General features: G+C 41.1%; 1 protein-coding gene across 2 annotated transcripts in view; it reads left to right on the top strand.

Moving 5' to 3' along the window:
* Positions 1-22,524, top strand: part of Ptp69D (Protein tyrosine phosphatase 69D) — a 105,079-nt gene that overhangs the window by 18,394 nt on the left and 64,161 nt on the right. For both annotated transcript variants that reach the window (XM_053799673.2, XM_053799674.2), the window contains exons 4-7: positions 12,602-12,771; positions 17,286-17,424; positions 19,236-19,390; positions 21,752-21,861. In XM_053799673.2, the coding sequence (XP_053655648.1) occupies positions 12,602-12,771; positions 17,286-17,424; positions 19,236-19,390; positions 21,752-21,861 (574 nt within the window). The remainder of the gene's footprint in view (positions 1-12,601; positions 12,772-17,285; positions 17,425-19,235; positions 19,391-21,751; positions 21,862-22,524) is intronic.

The raw sequence follows: 22,524 nt of genomic DNA, 5'->3' as shown, positions 1-22,524 counted from the left end.
ATGAGCGAAATTTCAGAATGCAAACTTCCCCCTCAAGGGAGGTTCCTTAGTGAGGGGCTCTTGATCAAGGGAATTGGATCTGTGCTTAACTTCCCTAAATTAAGAGATAAGAGGAAATAAACAAGAACAAGAACTAGAAAGAAAATAGAAGAAAACCTAGAGGGGTGTGTATTTATATGCTTGTACATGTATGTGTAGTGTGACCTAAGTGTAAGTAGAAGTAGCAAGACATACCTGAAATCTTGCATGTTTAAGAGACAGAAAAAAGCCACCAGCAATCCTACCATCATGTAAAATAATTACAGGATTCCATTGTACACTCACTTGGCAGGACGGTAGTACCTCCCTGGGCGATTGCTGTCTACCAACCTACTACCTACAGTTATAATACATATTCTTCTTTCAACAAACCGGCCGTATCCCACCGAGGCAGGGTGACCCAAAAAGAAAAACAAAAGTTTCTCTTTTTAAATTTAGTAATTTATACAGGAGAAGGGGTTACTAGCCCCTTGCTCCTAGCATTTTAGTCGCCTCTTACAACACGCATGGCTTACGGAGGAAGAATTCTGTTCTACTTCCCCATGGAGATAAGAGGAAATAAACAAGAACAAGAACTAGAAAGAAAATAGCAGAAAACCCAGAGGGGTTTGCATATACATATGCTTGTAGTAGGTTGGTAGACAGCAACCACCCAGGGAGGTACTACCGTCCTGCCAAGTGAATGTAAAACAAAAGCCTGTAATTGTTTTACATGATGGCAGGATTGCTGGTGTTTTTTTTGTCTGTCTCATAAATATGCAAGATTACAGGTATGTCTTGCTACTTCTACTTACACTTAGGTCACACTACACATACATGTACATGTTTATTTATACACACTCATCTGAGTTTTCTTTGCTTTTATCTTAATAGTTCTTGGTCTTATTACTTTTCCTTTTATATCCATGGGGAAGTGGAATAAGAATCTTTCCTCCGTAAGCCATGCGTGTTGTAAAAGTCAACTAAAATGCCAGGAACAATGGGCTAGTAACCCCTTTTCCTGTAAAGATTACTAAAAAGAATAATAAGAAAATTGTCAAAGTGGGAAGTCTGAATGTGTGTGGATTTGTGCAAATGATAAGAAAGAGATGATTGTGGATGTTATGAATAAGAAGCTGGATGTCCTGGCTTTAAGTGAAACAAAGCTGAAGGGGGTGGGAGAGTTTCAGTGGAGAGGAATAAATGGGATTAGGTAAGGGATTTCAAATAGAGTTAGAGCTAAAGAAGGAGTAGCAATAATGTTGAAGGATAAGATATGGCAGGAAAAGAGGGACTATAAATGTATTAATTCAAGGATTATGTGGAATAAAATAAAGGTTGGATGTGAAAAGTGGGTTATAGTAAGTGTATATGCACCTGGAGAAGAGAGAATTGTAGAGGAGAGAGAGAGATTTTGGGAAATGTTGAGTGAATGTGTGGGGAGTTTTGAACCAAGTGTGAGTGTACTTGTGGTTGGGGATTTCAATGCTAAAGTGGGTAAAAATGTTGTGGAGGGAGTAGTAGGTAAATTTGGGGTGCCAGGGGTAAATGTAAATGGGGAGCCTTTAATTGAGCTATGTGTAGAAAGAGATTTGGTAATAAGTAATACATATTTTATGAAAAAGAGGATAAATAAATATACAAGGTATAATGTAGCACGTAATGAAAGTAGTTTGTTAGATTATGTATTGGTGGATAAAAGGTTAATGGGTAGGCTCCAGGATGTACATGTTTATAGAGGGGCAACTGATATATCAGATCATTATTTAGTTATAGCTACAGTTAAAGTAAGAGGTAGATGGGACAAGAGGTAGGTGGCAACAACAAGTAGGAGGGAAGTGAAAGTGTATAAACTAAGGGAGGAGGAAGTTCGGGTGAGATATAAGCGACTATTGGCAGAAAGGTGGGCTAGTGCAAAGATGAGTAGTGGGGGGGTTGAAGAGGGTTGGATGAGTTTTAAAAATGCAGTATTAGAATGTGGGGCAGAAGTTTGTGGTTATAGGAGAGTGGGGGCAGGAGGAAAGAGGAGTGATTGGTGGAATGATGAAGTAAAGGGTGTGATAAAAGAGAAAAAGTTAGCTTATGAGAGGTTTTTACAAAGCAGAAGTGTTATAAGAAGAGCAGAGTATATGGAGAGTAAAAGAAAGGTGAAGAGAGTGGTGATAGAGTGCAAAAGGAAAGCAGATGATTGAGTGGGAGAGGCACTGTCAAGAAATTTTAATGAAAATAAGAAAAAATTTTGGAGTGAGTTAAACAAGTTAAGAAAGCCTAGGGAACATATGGATTTGTCAGTTAAAAACAGAGTAGGGGAGTTAGTAGATGGGGAGATGGAGGTATTAGGTAGATGGCGAGAATATTTTGAGGAACTTTTAAATGTTGAGGAAGAAAGGGAGGCGGTGATTTCATGCACTGGCCAGGGAGGTATACCATCTTTTAGAGTGAAGAAGAGCAGAATGTAAGTGTGGGGGAGGTACGTGAGGCATTACGTAGAATGAAAGAGGGTAAAGCAGCTGGAACTGATGGGAACATGACAGAAATGTTAAAAGCAGGGGGGGGATATAGTGTTGGAGTGGTTGGTACTTTTGTTTAATAAATGTATGAAAGAAGGGAAGGTACCTAGGGATTGGCGGAGAGCATGTATAGTCCCTTTATATAAAGGGAAGGGGGACAAAAGAGATTGTAAAAATTATAGAGGAATAAGTTTACTGAGTATACCAGGAAAAGTATACGGTAGAGTTATAATTGAAAGAATTAGAGGTAAGACAGAATGTAGAATTGCGGATGAGCAAGGAGGTTTCAGAGTGGGTAGGGGATGTGTAGATCAAGTGTTTACATTGAAGCATATACGTGAACAGTATTTAGGTAAAGGTAGGGAAGTTTTTATTGCATTTATGGGTTTAGAGAAGGCATATGATAGAGTGGATAGAGGAGCAATGTGGCAGATGTTGCAAGTACATGGAATAGGTGGTAAGTTACTAAATGCTGTAAAGAGTTTTTATGAGGATAGTGAGGGTCAGGATAGGGTGTGTAGAAGAGAGGGAGACTACTTCCCGGTAAAAGTAGGTCTTAGACAGGGATGTGTAATGTCACCATGGTTGTTTAATATATTTATAGATTTTTTTTTTTTTTTTTATTATCACACTGGCCGATTCCCACCAAGGCAGGGTGGCCCTAAAAAGAAAAACTTTCACCATCATTCACTCCATCACTGTCTTGCCAGAAGGGTGCTTTACACTACAGTTTTTAAACTGCAACATTAACACCCCTCCTTCAAAGTGCAGGCACTGTACTTCCCATCTCCAGGACTCAAGTCCGGCCTGCCGGTTTCCCTGAACCCCTTCATAAATGTTACTTTGCTCACACTCCAACAGCACGTCAAGTATTAAAAACCATTTGTCTCCATTCACTCCTATCAAACACGCTCACGCATGCCTGCTGGAAGTCCAAGCCCCTCGCAAACAAAACCTCCTTTACCCCCTCCCTCCAACCTTTCCTAGGCCGACCCCTACCCCGCCTTCCTTCTACTACAGACTGATACACTCTTGAAGTTATTCTGTTTCGCTCCATTCTCTCTACATGTCCGAACCACCTCAACAACCCTTCCTCAGCCCTCTGGACAACAGTTTTGGTAATCCCGCACCTCCTCCTAACTTCCAAACTGCGAATTCTCTGCATTATATTCACACCACACATTGCCCTCAGACATGACATCTCCACTGCCTCCAGCCTTCTCCTCGCTGCAACATTCATCACCCATGCTTCACACCCATATAAGAGCGTTGGTAAAACTATACTCTCATACATTCCCCTCTTTGCCTCCAAGGACAAAGTTCTTTGTCTCCACAGACTCCTAAGTGCACCACTCACCCTTTTCCCCTCATCAATTCTATATTTATATTCATCAATCTATATTTATAGATGAGGTCGTAAAAGAAGTAAATGCTAAGGTGTTCGGGAGAGGGGTGGGATTAAATTATGGGAAATCAAATACAAAATGGGAATTGACACAGTTACTTTTTGCTGATGATACTGTGCTTATGGGAGATTCTAAAGAAAAATTGCAAAGGTTAGTGGATGAGTTTGAGAATGTGTGTAAAGGTAGAAAGTTGAAAGTGAACATAGAAAAGAGTAAGGTGATGAGGGTATCAAATGATTTAGATAAAGAAAAATTGGATATCAAATTGGGGAGGAGTATGGAAGAGGTGAATGTTTTCAGATACAGTGGACCCCCGCATAACGATCACCTCCGAATGCGACCAATTATGTAAGTGTATTTATGTAAGTGCGTTTGTACGTGTATGTTTGGGGGTTTGAAATGGACTAATCTACTTCACAATATTCCTTATGGGAACAAATTCAGTCAGTACTGGCACCTGAACATACTTCTGGAGTGAAAAAATATCGTTAACCGGGGGTCCACTGTACTTGGGAGTTGACGTGTCGGTGGATGGATTTATGAAAGATGAGGTTAATCATAGAATTGATGAAGGAAAAAAGGTGAGTGGTGCGTTGAGGTATATTTTTTTTTTTTTTTTTTTATCACACTGGCCGATTCCCACCAAGGCAGGGTGGCCCGAAAAAGAAAAACTTTCACCATCATTCACTCCATCACTGTCTTGCCAGAAGGGTGCTTTACACTACAGTTTTTAAACTGCAACATTAACACCCCTCCTTCAGAGTGCAGGCACTGTACTTCCCATCTCCAGGACTCAAGTCCGGCCTGCCGGTTTCCCTGAATCCCTTCATAAATGTTACTTTGCTCACACTCCAACAGCACGTCAAGTATTAAAAACCATTTGTCTCCATTCACTCCTATCAAACACGCTCATGCATGCCTGCTGGAAGTCCAAGCCCCTCGCACACAAAACGTCTTTTACCCCCTCCCTCCAACCTTTCCTAGGCCGACCCCTACCCCGCCTTCCTTCCACTACAGACTGATACACTCTTGAAGTCATTCTGTTTCGCTCCATTCTCTCTACATGTCCGAACCACCTCAACAACCCTTCCTCAGGTATATGTGGAGTCAAAAAACGTTATCTATGGAGGCAAAGAAGGGAATGTATGAAAGTACCAACACTCTTATATGGGTGTGAAGCTTGGGTTGTGAATGCAGCAGCAAGGAGGCGGTTGGAGGCAGTGGAGATGTCCTGTCTAAGGGCAATGTGTGGTGTAACTATTATGCAGAAAATTTGGAGTGTGGAAATTAGGAGAATGTGTGGAGTTAATAAAAGTATTAGTCAGAGGGCTGAAGAGGGACATTTGATGAACTGGAATGAGGCACAACTCATTCTCACCGAACCAGACCTCACACGCCGACGGTGCCTAGAAGCCTCACTAATCGCCGTCACCGACACTATAGAACGCAACACTGGAAACTACAAAATTTCAAAAACATTGGCATACATGATACTTAAGCACCACCAACCCAACAACACAGGAGTCACATGATTTCAACGTCTACCCGTCCTCATCATAGGCAGAGGTTGTTTTGATAAGGACCTGCCTCGCATGGGCCAGTAGGCCTTCTACAGTGTTTCTCCATTCTTATGTTCTTATGACATTCCTCAGGTCACGTGCGTCACACCTCACTCTCCGCCTATATATATAATGCCTTTCTACCTCTGTATGTTAGAAGTGATCAAGGTCCCAGGACCGAAACGTTTTCTAATAAATATGTCATAGTGTTTGCTTACGTGTCTTTCTAAACCAACCAGAATTAACGTTACCCAAGCAATAAGCTTTAATAATCCTATTTACTCACATGCAAGTCCCACTCAAATCTAACCCCTCTCACTCATGTATTTATCCAACCTAAATTTGAAACTACCCAAGGTTTTAGCTTCAATAGAACCTTGGGTAGCTTTAAAAAGAGATTGGACAAATATATGAGTGGGAGGGGATGGGTATGATTGGTGTCGTGGGTACATAATAACATAAGAAAGGAGTAACACTACAGAAGGCCTGTTGGCCCATACTAGGCAGGTCCTCCAAATATCCAACCCACTAACAGAATAAACGTACCCAAGCAATAAGCGTTGACAATTCTATGTACTAATCTTGACTGTGTGCTAATGGAGTTACAGGAAGCTGACATCGAAGAAATGCTGAACACTGACAATGAACATAAGAACATAAGAATGAAGGAACACTGCAGAAGGCCTACTGGCCCATGCGAGGCAGGTCCAAGTCTCCCACCGGCTCAAGCCAATGCACCCAACCTAGTCAGGTCAGGTCACATTGACTTAAGGGAGGAACACGGCAACCGACCTGGTAGCACAAGCTATCAGGTCCAACTCACACCCACCCACATCCACTCATGTATTTATCCAACCTATTTTTAAAGCTACACAACGTTCTGGCCTCTATAACTGTACTCGGGAGTTTGTTCCACTCATCCACAACTCTATTACCAAACCAGTACTTTCCTATATCCTTCCTGAATCTGAATTTTTCCAACTTAAAACCATTGCTGCGAGTCCTGTCTAGGCTAGATATTTTTAGCACACTATTTACATCCCCTTTATTTATTCCTGTCTTCCATTTATACACCTCAATCATATCCCCCCTAATTCTACATCTTTCTAGAGAGTGCAGATTCAGGGCCCTTAGTCTATCCTCATAGGGAAGGTTTCTGATACATGGGATCAACTTTGTCATCCTCCTTTGTACATTTTCCAGAGAATTTATATCCATTCTGTAATATGGTGACCAAAACTGTGCAGCATAATCTAAATGAGGCCTAACCAAGGATGTATAGAGTTGAAGAACAACCTGAGGACTCCTATTATTTATGCTTCTTGATATGAAGCCAAGGATTCTATTAGCTTTATTGCGAACACTTATGCACTGTTGTCTTGGTTTCAGATTACTGCTAACCAGAACTCCTAAATCTTTTTCGCAATCCGTAATATTAAGATCTACATTATTTAGTTTATATGTGGCATGGTTATTGTCCTGTCCAACATTTAGAACTTTGCATTTGTCTATATTAAACTGCATCTGCCACTTCTCCGACCACTGCATCAGTCTATTCAAATCTTCCTGGAGTGCTCGAATGTCCTCGTCAGAATGAATTCGACGGCCTATTTTGGTGTCATCGGCAAACTTGCCGATGTCGCTCTTTATGCCCTCATCTATGTCGTTTATGTAGATTGTGAACAGCAGGGGCCCCAACACTGACCCCTGTGGAACACCGCTCGTGACGCCTCCCCACTCTGATTTCTCCCCATTTATGCAAACTCTCTGCTGCCTATTTGTCAACCATGCCTCTATCCAGGAAAAAATTTCTCCTCCTATTCCATGTGCCTTAATTTTCCTCAATAGTCTCTGATGTGGGACCCTGTCAAAAGCCTTACTGAAGTCCATGTACACAATATCATATTCATTACCATGATCTACCTCCTCAAATACCTTAGTGAAAAAAGTTAATAAATTCGTAAGGCAGGAACGCCCCTTTGTAAAACCATGCTGAGATTCGTTGATTAATTTATGCTTTTCAAGATGGCTACGAACTGCCTCTGCAATTATTGATTCCATAAATTTTCCCACTATGGAGGTTAGGCTTATTGGTCTATAGTTCGAAGCTAAGGACCTGTCACCTGCTTTGAAAATAGGTATCACATTTGCCATTTTCCACTTATCTGGCACCATGCCAGTTTGTAGTGATATGTTGAAAAGATTAGCCAAAGGTGTGCTAAGCTCCTCTTTACATTCCTTTAGAACCCTTGCATACAGTTCATCAGGGCCTGGGGATTTGTTAGGTTTTAATTTATCTATTTGCTTAAGGACCATGTCACTTGTGACCCTAATCGTGCACAGTTTATTATCGTCCTGTTCTACATAATTTATCATTACTGAAATATTGCTGGTATCCTCCTGTGTAAAGACTGAGAGGAAGTATGTGTTAAAAATTCTACACATTTCCTTATCACTGTCAGTGAACTGACCCGAGGAACTTTTGAGTGGGCCTATCTTGTCCCTGATCTTACTTCTGTATACCTGAAAGAATCCTTTTGGGTTAGTCTTCGATTCTCTTGCAACTTTAACCTCATAATCTCTTTTTGCTTTTCTAATTCCCTTTTTTATTTCTCTCTTTAACTGAATATATCGATTTCTTAATTGCCCCTCTCCTCTTTTGATTTGCCTATATATGCCTCTCTTTTGACCAATCAGATATTTTAATCTATTGTTCATCCATTTAGGATCATTTTTGTTTGATCTGATTTCCCTATTTGGAACATAATTTGACTGAGCAGCTAGAACTATGCCCTGGAAAGCATCATATCGGCAACCATCACCACCTACCTGACCCTTAGTCAGGTCATTCCAGTTCAGCCCACCTAAGTAATTTTTCAGTCCTATGAAATCAGCCAAGCAAAAGTCAGGGACGGAGACTTGATTGCCATTATTAGGGGAATTCCATGATATATTAAAACTGAGTGATTTGTGATCACTTTCCCCAAGCTCATCATTAACCCTACTGGCAAGAACCAAGTCAAGGAGGTTATTTCCTCTAGTTGACTCTGTCACAAACTGTTTTAAAAAACAATCCTGGATCGTATCAAGAAAGTCACCTGACTCTAAATTTCCTGTCAAATTGCTCCAGTCAATCTGTCTGTAGTTGAAATCTCCCATTACCACAACATTTTCGTATGTAGATGCCTTACGAATTTCGTCCCATAGAAGTTTACTGCACTCCCTTTCAAGATTTGGGGCCCTGTAAATCACACCCAAAATTAGTTTTTCTCGGCCCTCGAGAAGCTGTGACCAAACAGATTCAGTGGCTGACACTTCTACTTTTATATCTTGTCTAACACAACAATTTAAATTGTCTCTGACATACATCGCTACTCCACCACCCTTCCTGTTGACCCTGTCAGTGTGGAATAATTTATAGCCTTGTATGTGACATTCAGAGGGCATCTCTCTATCTTTCAGATTGAGCCAGGTCTCTGTTATAGCAATAATATCTATGTTTCCTGCACTTGCAATTAATCTTAGCTCATCTATCTTATTTCTTACACTCCTGCTATTAGTATAGTAAACCTTAAGGGAGCTAGTCCCTTGCTGTCCTCTGCTGTCCCCCTTTGTTTGCTGACCTGATCTATTGTCTTTATTTATAACTTCATGCTGAATGCCTTTTATACATTTACTGATTCCAACCCCAGTGTTGCAACCTGCTTGTTTCCCACATACACCCATACCTCTATCTTCTATCAGTTTAAAATCATAGGCATTTCACCAATGGCCTTCTCAATTGAGTTTGCAAGTGCTACCACCCCAGCCCCAGAGAGATGTACCCCATCCCTTGCATACATATCATGTTTGCCATAAAAGTTGTTCCAGTTGTCAATGAATGGGATTGCAAGTTCCTTGCAGTATCTGTCTAGCCAGCAATTTACACCAATTGCCCTAGACAACCATTCATTTCCTACTCCCCTTCTAGGCAAGATGCTACATATGATTGGGACCCCTCCCTTAGACTTAATGAAATCTATAGCTGACCTGTACTTACCTAGCAGCTCTTCTCTCCTACCCTTCCCAACATCATTTCCACCAGCACTGAGACAAATAATGGGCTCGTTCCCATTACCTGACATGATATTATCCAGCCTGTCAACTATGTCCCCAACACCAGCTCCAGGGAAGCACACTCTATCTCTCATCTTCTTATTCCTATTACAAAAAGCACGGTCAATATATCTTACCTGAGAGTCACCAACCACAAGAATGCGCTTACCTCTGTTAGCAGGGGCAGTAGTACCCTTACCTTCACTGGCCACTGAAGTACATTCATCCTGAAGAACAGAGAAGCGATTTCCTACCTTCAGATCTTCACTCTTAACTTTCCTTATTCTGATTCTCCTCCCATTACTGGTTACCACTCGCCACTTGTAGCAGGTGCTGGACTGCACCTCATTGCTGGTAGCCGTTGCTACCTCCCCACCTACAGCCTCCTCACAGCGAGAGACAGACTGCACCTCACTGCTAGAAGCCTCATTCCCCACAACTCCAGTTACCTCACACTCTCTCCCAGACCCACTGAGGTGGACCTTCAGCCTCCTAATCTCCTCCTGGAGAAGCAAGACCTCGTCCTTCAACTCTCCAACCTCAATTTTTAAAACACTGTAGAAGCAATGGTGCACCTGTTTTGCATTCCTTGAGTGATTGTGAAATAAGATGAATTGTGATATATAAATATGCTGTAGAGTTGATATTAGCATCATATTGAAGTATTTTGTCGTGCCTCCTAAGAGCAGGAATTCCGCTGGAATGGATTAATGCCATTTCAATTAATTTAAATGAGGAAAATTGACTCAGCATACGAACGAGGTCACGGAACGGATTAAATTCGTGAGCCGAGGTTCCACTGTATTTATTTACAGTAATTATTTGTAAATTTACTTATTCAGTAACAGTAGTTATTTACTTATTTATCATGTATTCGACTTAGGATATTTTTAACTTACAATGGGTTCATCAGAATGTAACCCTATTCCAAGTTGAGGAGCATCTGTACCTATTTGACGCCATTTTAGAATACAAAGGCACAATATTGCAACTGGAATGACACAAATAACCTGCACATAGGAGAGAGAAATTTACAATAACATTTCAATCCAAGTTAGACCATAAACTAGTAACTAATGAGCAGTTAATGGTCCGAGTTGGACTGTGTTGTGAAGAAAAATTTCAGAGTACAATTTAGCGGAAACTTCGATAGACGAAGATCATTGCTTTGTGTGTTAATTAACCTTTTCAGGGTCGACAGGCCCTCTCAGCAATAAGCCAAATTTCAAAAAAAAAAAAAAATAATTTTTTCTTATGAAAAGATAGAGAATCTTTTCCCGATCACAATGACACCAAAAGTATGAAATTTGATGGAAAACTTATGGAATCATGCTCTCGCGAAGTTAGCGGTCTCGACGATGTTTACACATCGGCGATTTTGCCCACTTTGAGCCCTATTTTCGGCCAATTCCAGTGTACTTGAACTCCATTTTTTCTATCGAATGAGTACAAGAAACCACCCATTTACCGATTTCAACTATCCAATACAGTGATCAGAATTTAGCAATTTTGCCAATTTCACAGAAATTTCAAAAGTTGCCAATTTCTAAATAGGGTCCAGAATAAACAAGGAAGACATTCCTGGCACTAAAATAACATTTCTTCTGTTCATCAGTCACGTTTCAAGGCTCCTCTTACATTCTTTTGCTTTCCACTTTGAATTTTTATTCTCACAAAAAATAGAAGATTTACTGTTATGCAGACTACTGCATTACTGTAGAAATTGTATAAATAATATCAGCGCACTTGTGAAAGAATATTAGACTCACCAGTTGACGTATATTGGACGCTTGGCATGATTTGTTTACTTTTGAACTTTGGTAAAAATCGAACATTTCTGCTACTTTGAGCTCAATTTCAAGGTACTTTTCATTATGAAGCCAATCAAAATCATCTCAATTTCTGTAATATGTCTTCCATTCTATAAAATGAGACCAGGAAAACTAGAATACAACAATAAATACCATACGAAAATACAGTGCAAAGTCGCTGTTTTCATCCAAAAACACGGTTGGAGTTTTTTTTTCTCATTACACACTGTGTGCTGCAGGTTTTTTTTTATACCATGCACACTGACCACATAGACCCATTCTTTCATATGTAGGCCTACCAGCTTTTTCTCGCTAGATTTGAGGGTGCGTAAGCCGTACTAGTACGGCCGAAACCCTGAAAAGGTTAAAGAGCTCTGTTACATACTCAAAATATTGGCTCCTAGTTTTGAGATTACTATATTATTATTATTATTTTATTATGTATTTTTATTTATTATTAATGGGGAAGCAAAAATATATGTAGGGGTCACATAGTATCTAGGGAATGGGAGGTAATCAAGTTTGATGCAAAGAAGGGGAGTTTAGCTCTACTTCCTTGGATCAAGAGTCCTTCACTAGCACCAAAGCAATATTTTGCACATGTGATTGAAAATGTGCAATGAAAATTAAATATGTTAGGCCTATTAAATTTTGGATGCACTTCTATAATTGCATTTGAAAAAAAATGTATGCTGTGTGTCGTTCAGAGGGTCATTTAAATTGTCAAGTCATATCACCTCAGGCAAGACGACTAGCTAATGGATATTTTTTCTAACACTCTGGCTGTCTCCCGCCGAGGCAGAGTGACCTGTAAAAGAAACGCTTTCATCATCATTCTCACTATCCGTGTCTTGCCAGAGGCATGACAATCAGGAGATGAACCTTATATTTCTGTTGTGGTCTGTCCTGGACTATTGTCAAATCATAACTGAGGGAGAAAAAGCAGAGGCCAGAAAATAGAATGGGATGTAGGAAGATCTGGAATATTGGTGAATATTTCTTTTGGGATCAAAATCCATCTACCTGGAGGGCGTTCTGGGGGTCAACGCCCCCACGGCCCGGTCCATGACCAGGCCTCGTGGTGGATCAGGACCTGATCAACCAGGCTGTTACTGCTGGCCGCATGTAAATCAACGTAGGAACCACGGCCTGGCTGGTCAGATTAGAGAAAATTATGTTACCACCTTCTTTTTTATTTTCAGGCCAGACGATGAACGCTGGCACGTGGAAACGGAGAGGCGGGAACAAAATATTCGGAGTCACCTGACGATCATCCGTGTCAGCTTGCACGACTCTGGCCACTATCACTGCCATATTACCAAACTAAACAAAGATAAAATCGGGGAGAAAAATGTCACTATTCATGTACAGGGTAAGTGTTTGCTGCAGGAAAGTGTCACTATTCATGTACAGGGTAAGTGTTTGCTGCAGGAAAGTGTCACTATTCATGTACAGGGTAAGTGTTTGCTGCAGGAAAGTGTCACTATTCATGTACAGGATAAGTGTTTGCTGCAGGAAAGTGTCACTATTCATGTACAGGGTAAGTGTTGCAGGAAAGTGTCACTATTCATGTACAGGGTAAGTGTTTGCTGCAGGAAAGTGTCACTATTCATGTACAGGGTAAGTGTTTGCTGCAGGAAAGTGTCACTATTCATGTACAGGGTAAGTGTTTGCTGCAGGAAAGTGTCATTATTCATGTACAGGGTAAGTGTTTGCTGTAGGAGAGTGTCACTATTCATGTACAGGGTAAGTGTTGCAGGAAAGTGTCACTATTCATGTACAGGGTAAGTGTTTGCTGTAGGAGAGTGTCACTATTCATGTACAGGGTAAGTGTTGCAGGAAAGTGTCACTATTCATGTACAGGGTAAGTGTTTGCTGCAGGAAAGTGTCACTATTCATGTACAGGGTAAGTGTTTGCTGCAGGAAAGTGTCACTATTCATGTACAGGGTAAGTGTTTGCTGCAGGAAAGTGTCACTATTCATGTACAGGGTAAGTGTTTGCTGCAGGAAAGTGTCATTATTCATGTACAGGGTAAGTGTTTGCTGTAGGAGAGTGTCACTATTCATGTACAGGGTAAGTGTTGCAGGAAAGTGTCACTATTCATGTACAGGGTAAGTGTTTGCTGTAGGAGAGTGTCACTATTCATGTACAGGGTAAGTGCTGCAGGAAAGTGTCACTTCATGTACAGGGTAAGTGTTTGCTGCAGGAAAGTGTCACTATTCATGTACAGGGTAAGTGCTGCAGGAAAGTGTCACTTCATGTACAGGGTAAGTGTTTGCTGCAGGAAAGTGTCACTATTCATGTACAGGGTAAGTGTTTGCTGCAGGAAAGTGTCATTATTCATGTACAGGGTAAGTGTTTGCTGTAGGAGAGTGTCACTATTCATGTACAGGGTAAGTGTTGCAGGAAAGTGTCACTATTCATGTACAGGGTAAGTGTTTGCTGTAGGAGAGTGTCACTATTCATGTACAGGGTAAGTGTTGCAGGAAAGTGTCACTATTCATGTACAGGGTAAGTGTTTGCTGCAGGAAAGTGTCACTATTCATGTATAGGGTAAGTGTTTGCTGCAGGAAAGTGTCACTATTCATGTATAGGGTAAGTGTTTGCTGCAGGAAAGTGTCACTATTCATGTACAGGGTAAGTGTTTGCTGCAGGAAAGTGTCACTATTCATGTACAGGGTAAGTGTTTGCTGCAGGAAAGTGTCACTATTCATGTATAGGGTAAGTGTTTGCTGCAGGAAAGTGTCACTATTCATGTACAGGGTAAGTGTTTGCTGCAGGAAAGTGTCACTATTCATGTACAGGGTAAGTGTTTGCTGCAGGAAAGTGTCACTATTCATGTATAGGGTAAGTGTTTGCTGCAGGAAAGTGTCACTATTCATGTACAGGGTAAGTGTTTGCTGCAGGAAAGTGTCACTATTCATGTATAGGGTAAGTGTTTGCTGCAGGAAAGTGTCACTATTCATGTACAGGGTAAGTGTTTGCTGCAGGAAAGTGTCACTATTCATGTACAGGGTAAGTGTTTGCTGCAGGAAAGTGTCACTATTCATGTACAGGGTAAGTGTTTGCTGCAGGAAAGTGTCACTATTCATGTACAGGATAAGTGTTTGCTGCAGGAAAGTGTCACTATTCATGTACAGGGTAAGTGTTTGCTGCAGGAAAGTGTCACTATTCATGTACAGGGTAAGTGTTTGCTGCAGGAAAGTGTCACTATTCATGTACAGGGTAAGTGTTTGCTGCAGGAAAGTGTCATTATTCATGTACAGGGTAAGTGTTTGCTGTAGGAGAGTGTCACTATTCATGTACAGGGTAAGTGTTTGCTGCAGGAAAGTGTCACTATTCATGTACAGGGTAAGTGCTGCAGGAAAGTGTCACTATTCATGTACAGGGTAAGTGCTGCAGGAAAGTGTCACTATTCATGTATAGGGTAAGTGTTTGCTGCAGGAAACAGAACAGTTATTAGGCTAGGTAAGGTTTGTCAGGAAAGAGGACAGTTGGTAGGTAAGGTTAGGTAAGGATTGTCAGGAAACAGGACAAGTGTTTCCTGAAGCAGGTCTTAGTTATATGATGACCCACAATTGGTGCTTTTGGTCATCTGACTGAGGCCTTCCACTGGTTGACCAGTGGAAATTGTGATTTTTAACTGATAACTGAATTTGTGTTTTCATTTTGCATTTTCAGTCAATGCAGCTGAAGTTATTGTTTGCCACTGACAGCGATGGCATAAATACCCAGGAGTCTTTAAAAGGAGTGGTGTACAGTATGTTATGTAACCTTATTTGTGTAAATAACTCACTGGCTAGCTGGACTTGAGTCCTGGAGGTGGGAAGTACAGTGCCTGTACCCTGAAGGATGGGTGAGGATGTTGCAGTTCTGGAGGTGGGAAGTACAGTGCCTGTACTCTGAAGGATGGGTGAGGATGTTGCAGTTCTGGAGGTGGGAAGTACAGTGCCTGTACCCTGAAGGATGGGTGAGGATGTTACAGTTCTGGAGGTGGGAAATACAGTGCCTGTACCCTGAAGGATGAGTGAGGATGTTACAGTTCTGGAGGTGGGAAGTACAGTGTCTGTACCCTGAAGGATGGGTGAGGATGTTACAGTTCTGGAGGTGGGAAGTACAGTGCCTGTACCCTGAAGGATGAGTGATGTTACAGTTCTGGAGGTGGGAAGTACAGTGCCTGTACCCTGAAGGATGGGTGAGGATGTTACAGTTCTGGAGGTGGGAAGTACAGTACCTGTACCCTGAAGGATGGGTGAGGATGTTACAGTTCTGGAGGTGGGAAGTACAGTGCCTGTACTCTGAAGGATGGGTGAGGATGTTACAGTTCTGAAGGTGGGAAGTACAGTGCCTGTACCCTGAAGGATGAGTGAGGATGTTACAGTTCTGGAGGTGGGAAGTACAGTGCCTGTACCCTAAAGGATGAGTGAGGATGTTACAGTTCTGGAGGTGGGAAGTACAGTGCCTGTACCCTGAAGGATGGGTGAGGATGTTACAGCTCTGGAGGTGGGAAGTACAGTGCCTGTACCCTGAAGGATGGGTGAGGATGTTACAGTTCTGGAGGTGGGAAGTACAGTGCCTGTACCGTGAAGGATGGGTGAGGATGTTACAGTTCTGAAGGTGGGAAGTACAGTACCTGTACCCTGAAGGATGAGTGAGGATGTTACAGTTCTGAAGGTGGGAAGTACAGTGCATGTACTCTGAAGGATGGGTGAGGATGTTACAGTTCTGAAGGTGGGAAGTACAGTGCCTGTACCCTGAAGGATGAGTGAGGATGTTACAGTTCTGGAGGTGGGAAGTACAGTGCCTGTACCCTGAAGGATGAGTGAGGATGTTACAGTTCTGGAGGTGGGAAGTACAGTGCCTGTACCCTGAAGGATGAGTGAGGATGTTACAGTTCTGGAGGTGGGAAGTACAGTGCCTGTACCCTGAAGGATGAGTGAGGATGTTACAGTTCTGGAGGTGGGAAGTACAGTGCCTGTACCCTGAAGGATGGGTGAGGATGTTACAGTTCTGAAGGTGGGAAGTACAGTGCTTACTCCATCACTGGCAAGACAGTGATGGAGTGAGTGATGGTGAAAGTATTTTTTTGTTCCTTTTTTTGGGGTCACGTTGCCTCAGTGGGAGACAGCCATTATGTTAAAAAAAAAAAAAGAGAGGAAAGTTTAAACAGTATTTTTTGTCCTCGAGCATTTTTGAAGCCCAGTTCTGACTTAATAATGTTCAGAGATAAACTGAAATTTAGTGTTTATTGCTAGTTCTTTTCAAAGATAATTTATATATACAGAAGATAGATTGATAAAGGTTTTTATGTATCATATTCTACCCAGAGTTAACCAGTTATAAAATGAAGAAGGTAAAGGTTATTAGTAATTTTACAGATATTCATGTTATAATTTATATTTTTTAGTAAATCTATTTGTTGATTGTTTTGGGAGTTACTGTCCTCAAGGCCCAGTCCTAGACCAGACCTAATGGTTGATCAGTCAGGCTATTTGTGTTGGTAGCTCTCAACTTCAACATAAGCACCACTGGAAACATAAACACACATGCAGTTTAATGTGATCCTTTATTGACAACGTTTCACCCACACAGTGGGCTTTTTCAAGTCACAAACAAATCTGTTTGTGACTTGAAAACGCCCACTGTGTGGGCGAAACGTTGTCAATAAAGGATCACATTAAACTGCATATGTGTTTATGTTTCCATTGTGTCGGTATTTTATACCATTTATTTTCATAAGCACCACTGTCACACTAATCAGGGACTGTCTAGAGGAACATGTCAAGGCCCCTCTTGAAGACAATTCCCTTTATATACGGAAGGAGCATGTTGAAAAGTCTTGGATCCTTGAATTTTTTCAGTGCATACTCTGTTTCACCTGACAGCTGGACCCATGTTGATGGAGGCACGAAACGCTACAGTACGTGTGGGTCACAAGGCCAAACTTTCGTGCACTTTTGCTGCCGTCCCTGCACCTGAAGTTCATTGGTTGAAGGACAAAATGATGCTGGATAAAGTGAAGGGGTGAGTACTTTTAAATTAATAGCAAAATAGAAACTAGCCACAGAACAGGTGGGGTTTGAACCCCATGATGGCAGCTTTCAGGGGACTTGAGCTAAAGTTTGTCACAGTCATGTTGGCTGGAGATTCATCTGTAAAAACTTGCTTATGTGGTCACATTAGTGGCCCATGCTAACCTCTCTATGATGTATAAATATACCTAGTTGATTGAATCCTATTATAGCCAGCTGGCCCAGTGGTTAACGCACTGGCCTTGAGCTTAAAGACTCACTTGCCATGGGTTCAAAGCCCACCCGTTTTGTGGTTTGTTTGCAATTGTGTCATGCTTTCATGAATAAGAACTGAGCAGAGGTCGAGGAACTGGGGTAAATTACCCAGAATGGGGTAAAAATGAAAATCTGGGGTAATGGAGGCTCATTAACCCGTAAACGGTCCAAACGTATATATACGTTTTTTCAACATTTGAAAGTATGTAAAAAAAAAAGTAGATCTTTTTTGTTTTCCCCTCAAGGAAGGTTCCTTGATGTTGGTGAGGGGCTCTTGATTTAGGGAATTGGATCTGTGCTCCAGTTCCCCGAATTAAGCCTGAATGCCTTCCACATCCCCCCCCCCAGGCGCTGTATAATCCTCCGGGTTTAGCGCTTCCCCCTTGATTATAATAATAATAATAATCTTTTTTGTTTTGTACATTTGAAAATGTGTAAAAAACTTTGATCTACTTTTTTTTTTGTTATATTTGAAAATATGTAAAAAAAAAAATAGATCTACTTTTGGCGCACTACGGATATGAACGTAGATCTGCTTGGACCGTTTACGGGTTAAACATATAAATAAAATTTTTAAAGTTGCTTTATCATGTATAATACAAACTTTACAGCTTGTATGACTGTATTCTCCATACAAATAGATTCAGTAAAATATTTTGAATTTGAGTTTTCTGGATTCTGTGGATTTTAAAGTCTAGTGGGGAACTTCCCCTGTATACAGATTTGTTTTGGTTAATACCCGAAAAAAAAAATAATAATATTAATAATAATAATAATAATAAAGGTAAATAATAATAAAGATTCTCATTTTCAAAAAATAAATATTCCAGAAAAATCTTGGTAAATGTTTTGTACTCTTGATATGGTTGCCGGTGTTTCCTTTCTGTCTCGAGAACATTAACAGAAACAGTATTTTCCAGCATATAGGGTGTGCCTTTTTTCCCAAGAAAAGTCTTGGGGAATCACCTTGTGCCTTGTATGATCCAGGTCAGGGTCAAGGGCAGGCTTTGGGTTACTGGTAAGGGGTGTTTTATAAAGGGTCATGCAGTTCATTATAAAGTTGTAATACTCGTAATGCTCATGCGCCTCGTGTGCCGGAATACAGTGGACCCCCGCTTAACGATCACCTCCAAATGCGACCAATTATGTAAGTGTATTTATGTAAGTGCGTTTGTACGTGTATGTTTGGGGGTCTGAAATGGACTAATCTACTTCACAATATTCCTTATGGGAAAAAATTCGGTCAGTACTGGCACCTGAACATACTACTGGAATGAAAAAAGTTCGTTAACCGGGGGTCCACTGTATATGGTAAAGTAAATTATTATACGTTACTGTTTGTTGTGACTGTGTAAACTAGTGCTGAAAATCTTGGGAATACGGATATGGTACAACACCTCAAAGATAGTCACTAGAAGTTGTAAACAAAAATTCTTCATGAAATCAACTTAGAAAAAACTTAGAGAGAGCTTTTCCGGTATGCACTCAACTATGACCAGTTTGAGATAAGTGTCCTGGACTATGTTTTTACCCCAGCCTTCTTTCCAGGCACACCATTGAAACGCGACAAGAATCGGAGCTTCACTTGTCTGATTTATTAATTGACAATGTCACCCTTAAAGACAATGGAACGTACAAGTGTAGAGCCTCGAATGAAATTGGTGCTGGGAACCAAGAGGGTTATCCGTATCTTCTTGTCCAGGGTAAGTGCTTGCTTTTTTCATTCACAAAAATTTTACGCAGTGTAAATTACTTGGATTATAATGGATATTGAGGGACATCTAAACTGTTGTATCTGTGTACCTTTGGAAAGACAGTGATAGTGTAAATGATGGTGAAAGTGTTTCTTTTTTTGGGTGATCCTGCCTCGGTGGGAGATGGCAAGTGTGCTAAAAAATAAAAATGGGGAAGTGGGTTAGAATCCTTCCTCCATAAGCCATGCATGTTGTAAGACGCGACTAAAATGCCGGGAGCAAGGGGCTAGTAACCCCTTCTACCGTATAAATTACTAAATGTGAAAGGAAGTCAGAATTGACGTTTCTTCTTTTTTGGGTCACCCTGCCTTGGTGGGAGATGGCTGCTGGACGTCTCCCACCAAGGCAGGAAGACATGAAAAAGAAACACTTTCACCATCATTCACATTATCACTGTCAGCATCACCAGAGTGATGACACTGAGATGAATGCTAGTCATGTGGTGGGGGTGTGGCAAGACTGTCTTTAAATGTGTGAAGGTGCATGATCCTTATTCGTCATCTCAAATAATGCATTGTGTAAAGTTTTCATATTAACCTGAGAAATGTTATCATTTTCAAGTATAATTTTCTTCATGTCATTAAAGATATTATTTTGAAATGCTTGTCATTATAAAGATTTTTTCTTTCAATAAGCTGGTCATCTCCCACTGAGACAGGTTGACCAGAAAAAAAAGAAAATACGTACAGTGGACCCCCGCCTTACGAACACATTGTGTTACGTTAAATCCGCCATACGAAGCATTTGAACGCAAAAATTTTGCCTTGCCTCACAATAAAAAACTCGCCTTACGTGATTTGTCCGGGACGTGTCCCATGTGTGGCCTCAGTGCCAGTGTTTACAAGCCAGCCAGTGCGGTTGCATCTACGCATACATTCAGTACATTTCACATTATCCCAGTGTTTTTAGTGCTTGTAACTGCAAAATAAGTCGCCATGGACCCCAAGAAAGCTTCTAGTGCCATCCCTGTAATAAAAAGGGTGAGAATTAGCATGGAATTGAAAAAAGAGATTAAGGAAATGTGTGCAAAGTGGGTTGAACTGCAAACCTTTATGGATGAAAATCACCCTGACACAGCTACTGCAAGCCATGTTGGCAACCTGTACACTGACAATGTTATGGCCCATTTTAGGAAAGTCTTAAAGGAACGGGAGGTACAGAGCTCTATGGACAGATTTGTTGTGCGACAGAGGTCCAGTGACTCTCAAGCTGGTCCTAGTGGCATTAAAAGAAGAAGGAAAGTAACCCCGGAAAAAGACTTGCCACCTCAAGTCCTAATGGAAGGGGATTCCCCTTCTAAACAATAACTTCCACAATCTCCCCTCCTCCCATCCCATCAATCATCACCAGATCTTCAGTAAAGGTAAGTGTCATGTATTCTATTCTCAGTAGAGTAGTAATTTGCATGTCTTCTTCAGTTTGTGTGTATTAGAGTTAATATTTCATGTGGTAAAATTTTTTTTTTTTCAGACTTTGGGGTGTCAGGAACAGATTAATTTGATTTCCATTATTTCTTATGGGGAAAATTAATTCAGCTAACTATAATTTCGGCTTACAATGAGCTCTCAGGAACAGATTACTATCGTAAGGCGGGGGTCCACTGTATAAAGTTTTTCTTTTTACATTTAGTAATGTGTACAGGAGAAGGGTTACTAACCCCTTGCTCCCAGCATTTATACAGAAGGGGCTACTAGCATTTTGTTCCTGGCATCTATACAGGAGAAGGGGTTACCAGCATCTTGTTCCTGGCATCTATACAGGAGAAAAGGTTACTAGCATCTTGTTCCTGGCATCTGTACAGGAGAAGGGGTTACTAGCATCTTGTTCCTGGCATCTATACAGGAGAAAGGGTTACTAGCATCTTGTTCCTGGCATCTGTACAGGAGAAGGGGTTACTAGCATTTTGTTCCTGGCATCTATACAGAAGGGGTTACCAGCATCTTGTTCCTGGCATCTATACAGGAGAAAGGGTTACCAGCATCTTGTTCCTGGCATCTATACAGGAGAAAGGGTTACTAGCATCTTGTTCCTGGCATCTGTACAGGAGAAAGGGTTACTAGCATCTTGTTCCTGGCATCTATACAGGAGAAAGGGTTACTTGCTCCTGGCATTTTAATCACTTCTTACGAAACACATGGCTTACAGAGGAAGAATTCCATTTACGTTTTGTATACACAGATAACTTGCACATAGGAGAAGGAAAGTTGTGATGACATTTGGGTCTGATTTTAAACCACTAACTAATGATTTTTGGAACCATATTTACATCAGTATTTGAAGTCCCATGTAATTTTTTTTATTCTCTTGCAGATTTGCCTGAGGTGAACTTAACAAAAGTTCGTGCTATTGGCACCAGTGAGATACAGTTAGAGTGGACTGTCAATGACAACAACTCTCCAGTACAGCAGACGAAGATCTATGTAAGTTTTTCAGTCTCCCTGTTTAAACTCTGAAGAATGTTTTAGTTTTCCTCCCTAGGAAGAGGTTTTAATTTTTAACAAACTTGAATTTTAAAGGAGGGTTTAGAGATATTTGATATTTGGAGGGACATCTAAACTGTGTGTGTGTGCCTCTGGTAAGACATTGATGGTATGTATGATGGTGAAAGTGATTCTTCTTTGGGTCACTCTGCCTCAGTGAGAAACAGCCAACATGTTTAAAAAAATTAAAAGAATTTTAACTGGCTCGTATCACTCCACTTCCTGAGTGTCAGAGTGGTGTTGTGAGTGGAAATCAGTCAGGGGATGCTCAGTCTAACCTCTGCTCTACATTCCTCCAGTGCAAAGCAGGGGTGCCAAGAGTACACCAAGAGACAACACAGTAAGTGTTAGGGGCCCAAGACTGTTTAACGCCCTCCCAGCATACATAAAGGAGATTACCAATAGACCCCTGACTGTCTTCAAGGTGCTAGACAGGCACCTAAAGTCAGTACCTGACCAGCTGGACTATGGTTCCTATGTCGGTTTGCATGCAGCCAGCAGTAACAGCCTGGTTGATTAGGCTCTGATCCACCATGAGGCCTGGTCTCAGACTGCACTGTGGGGGCATTGACCCCCAAAACCCTCTCCAGGTATACTTCAGGT

Source organism: Cherax quadricarinatus, unplaced genomic scaffold, assembly GCF_038502225.1.
Source record: "Cherax quadricarinatus isolate ZL_2023a unplaced genomic scaffold, ASM3850222v1 Contig85, whole genome shotgun sequence".
Lineage (NCBI taxonomy): Eukaryota > Metazoa > Arthropoda > Malacostraca > Decapoda > Parastacidae > Cherax > Cherax quadricarinatus.
The sequence above is the reverse complement of the archived record's forward strand: the minus strand, read 5'-3'. Positions and strand labels throughout refer to the sequence as shown.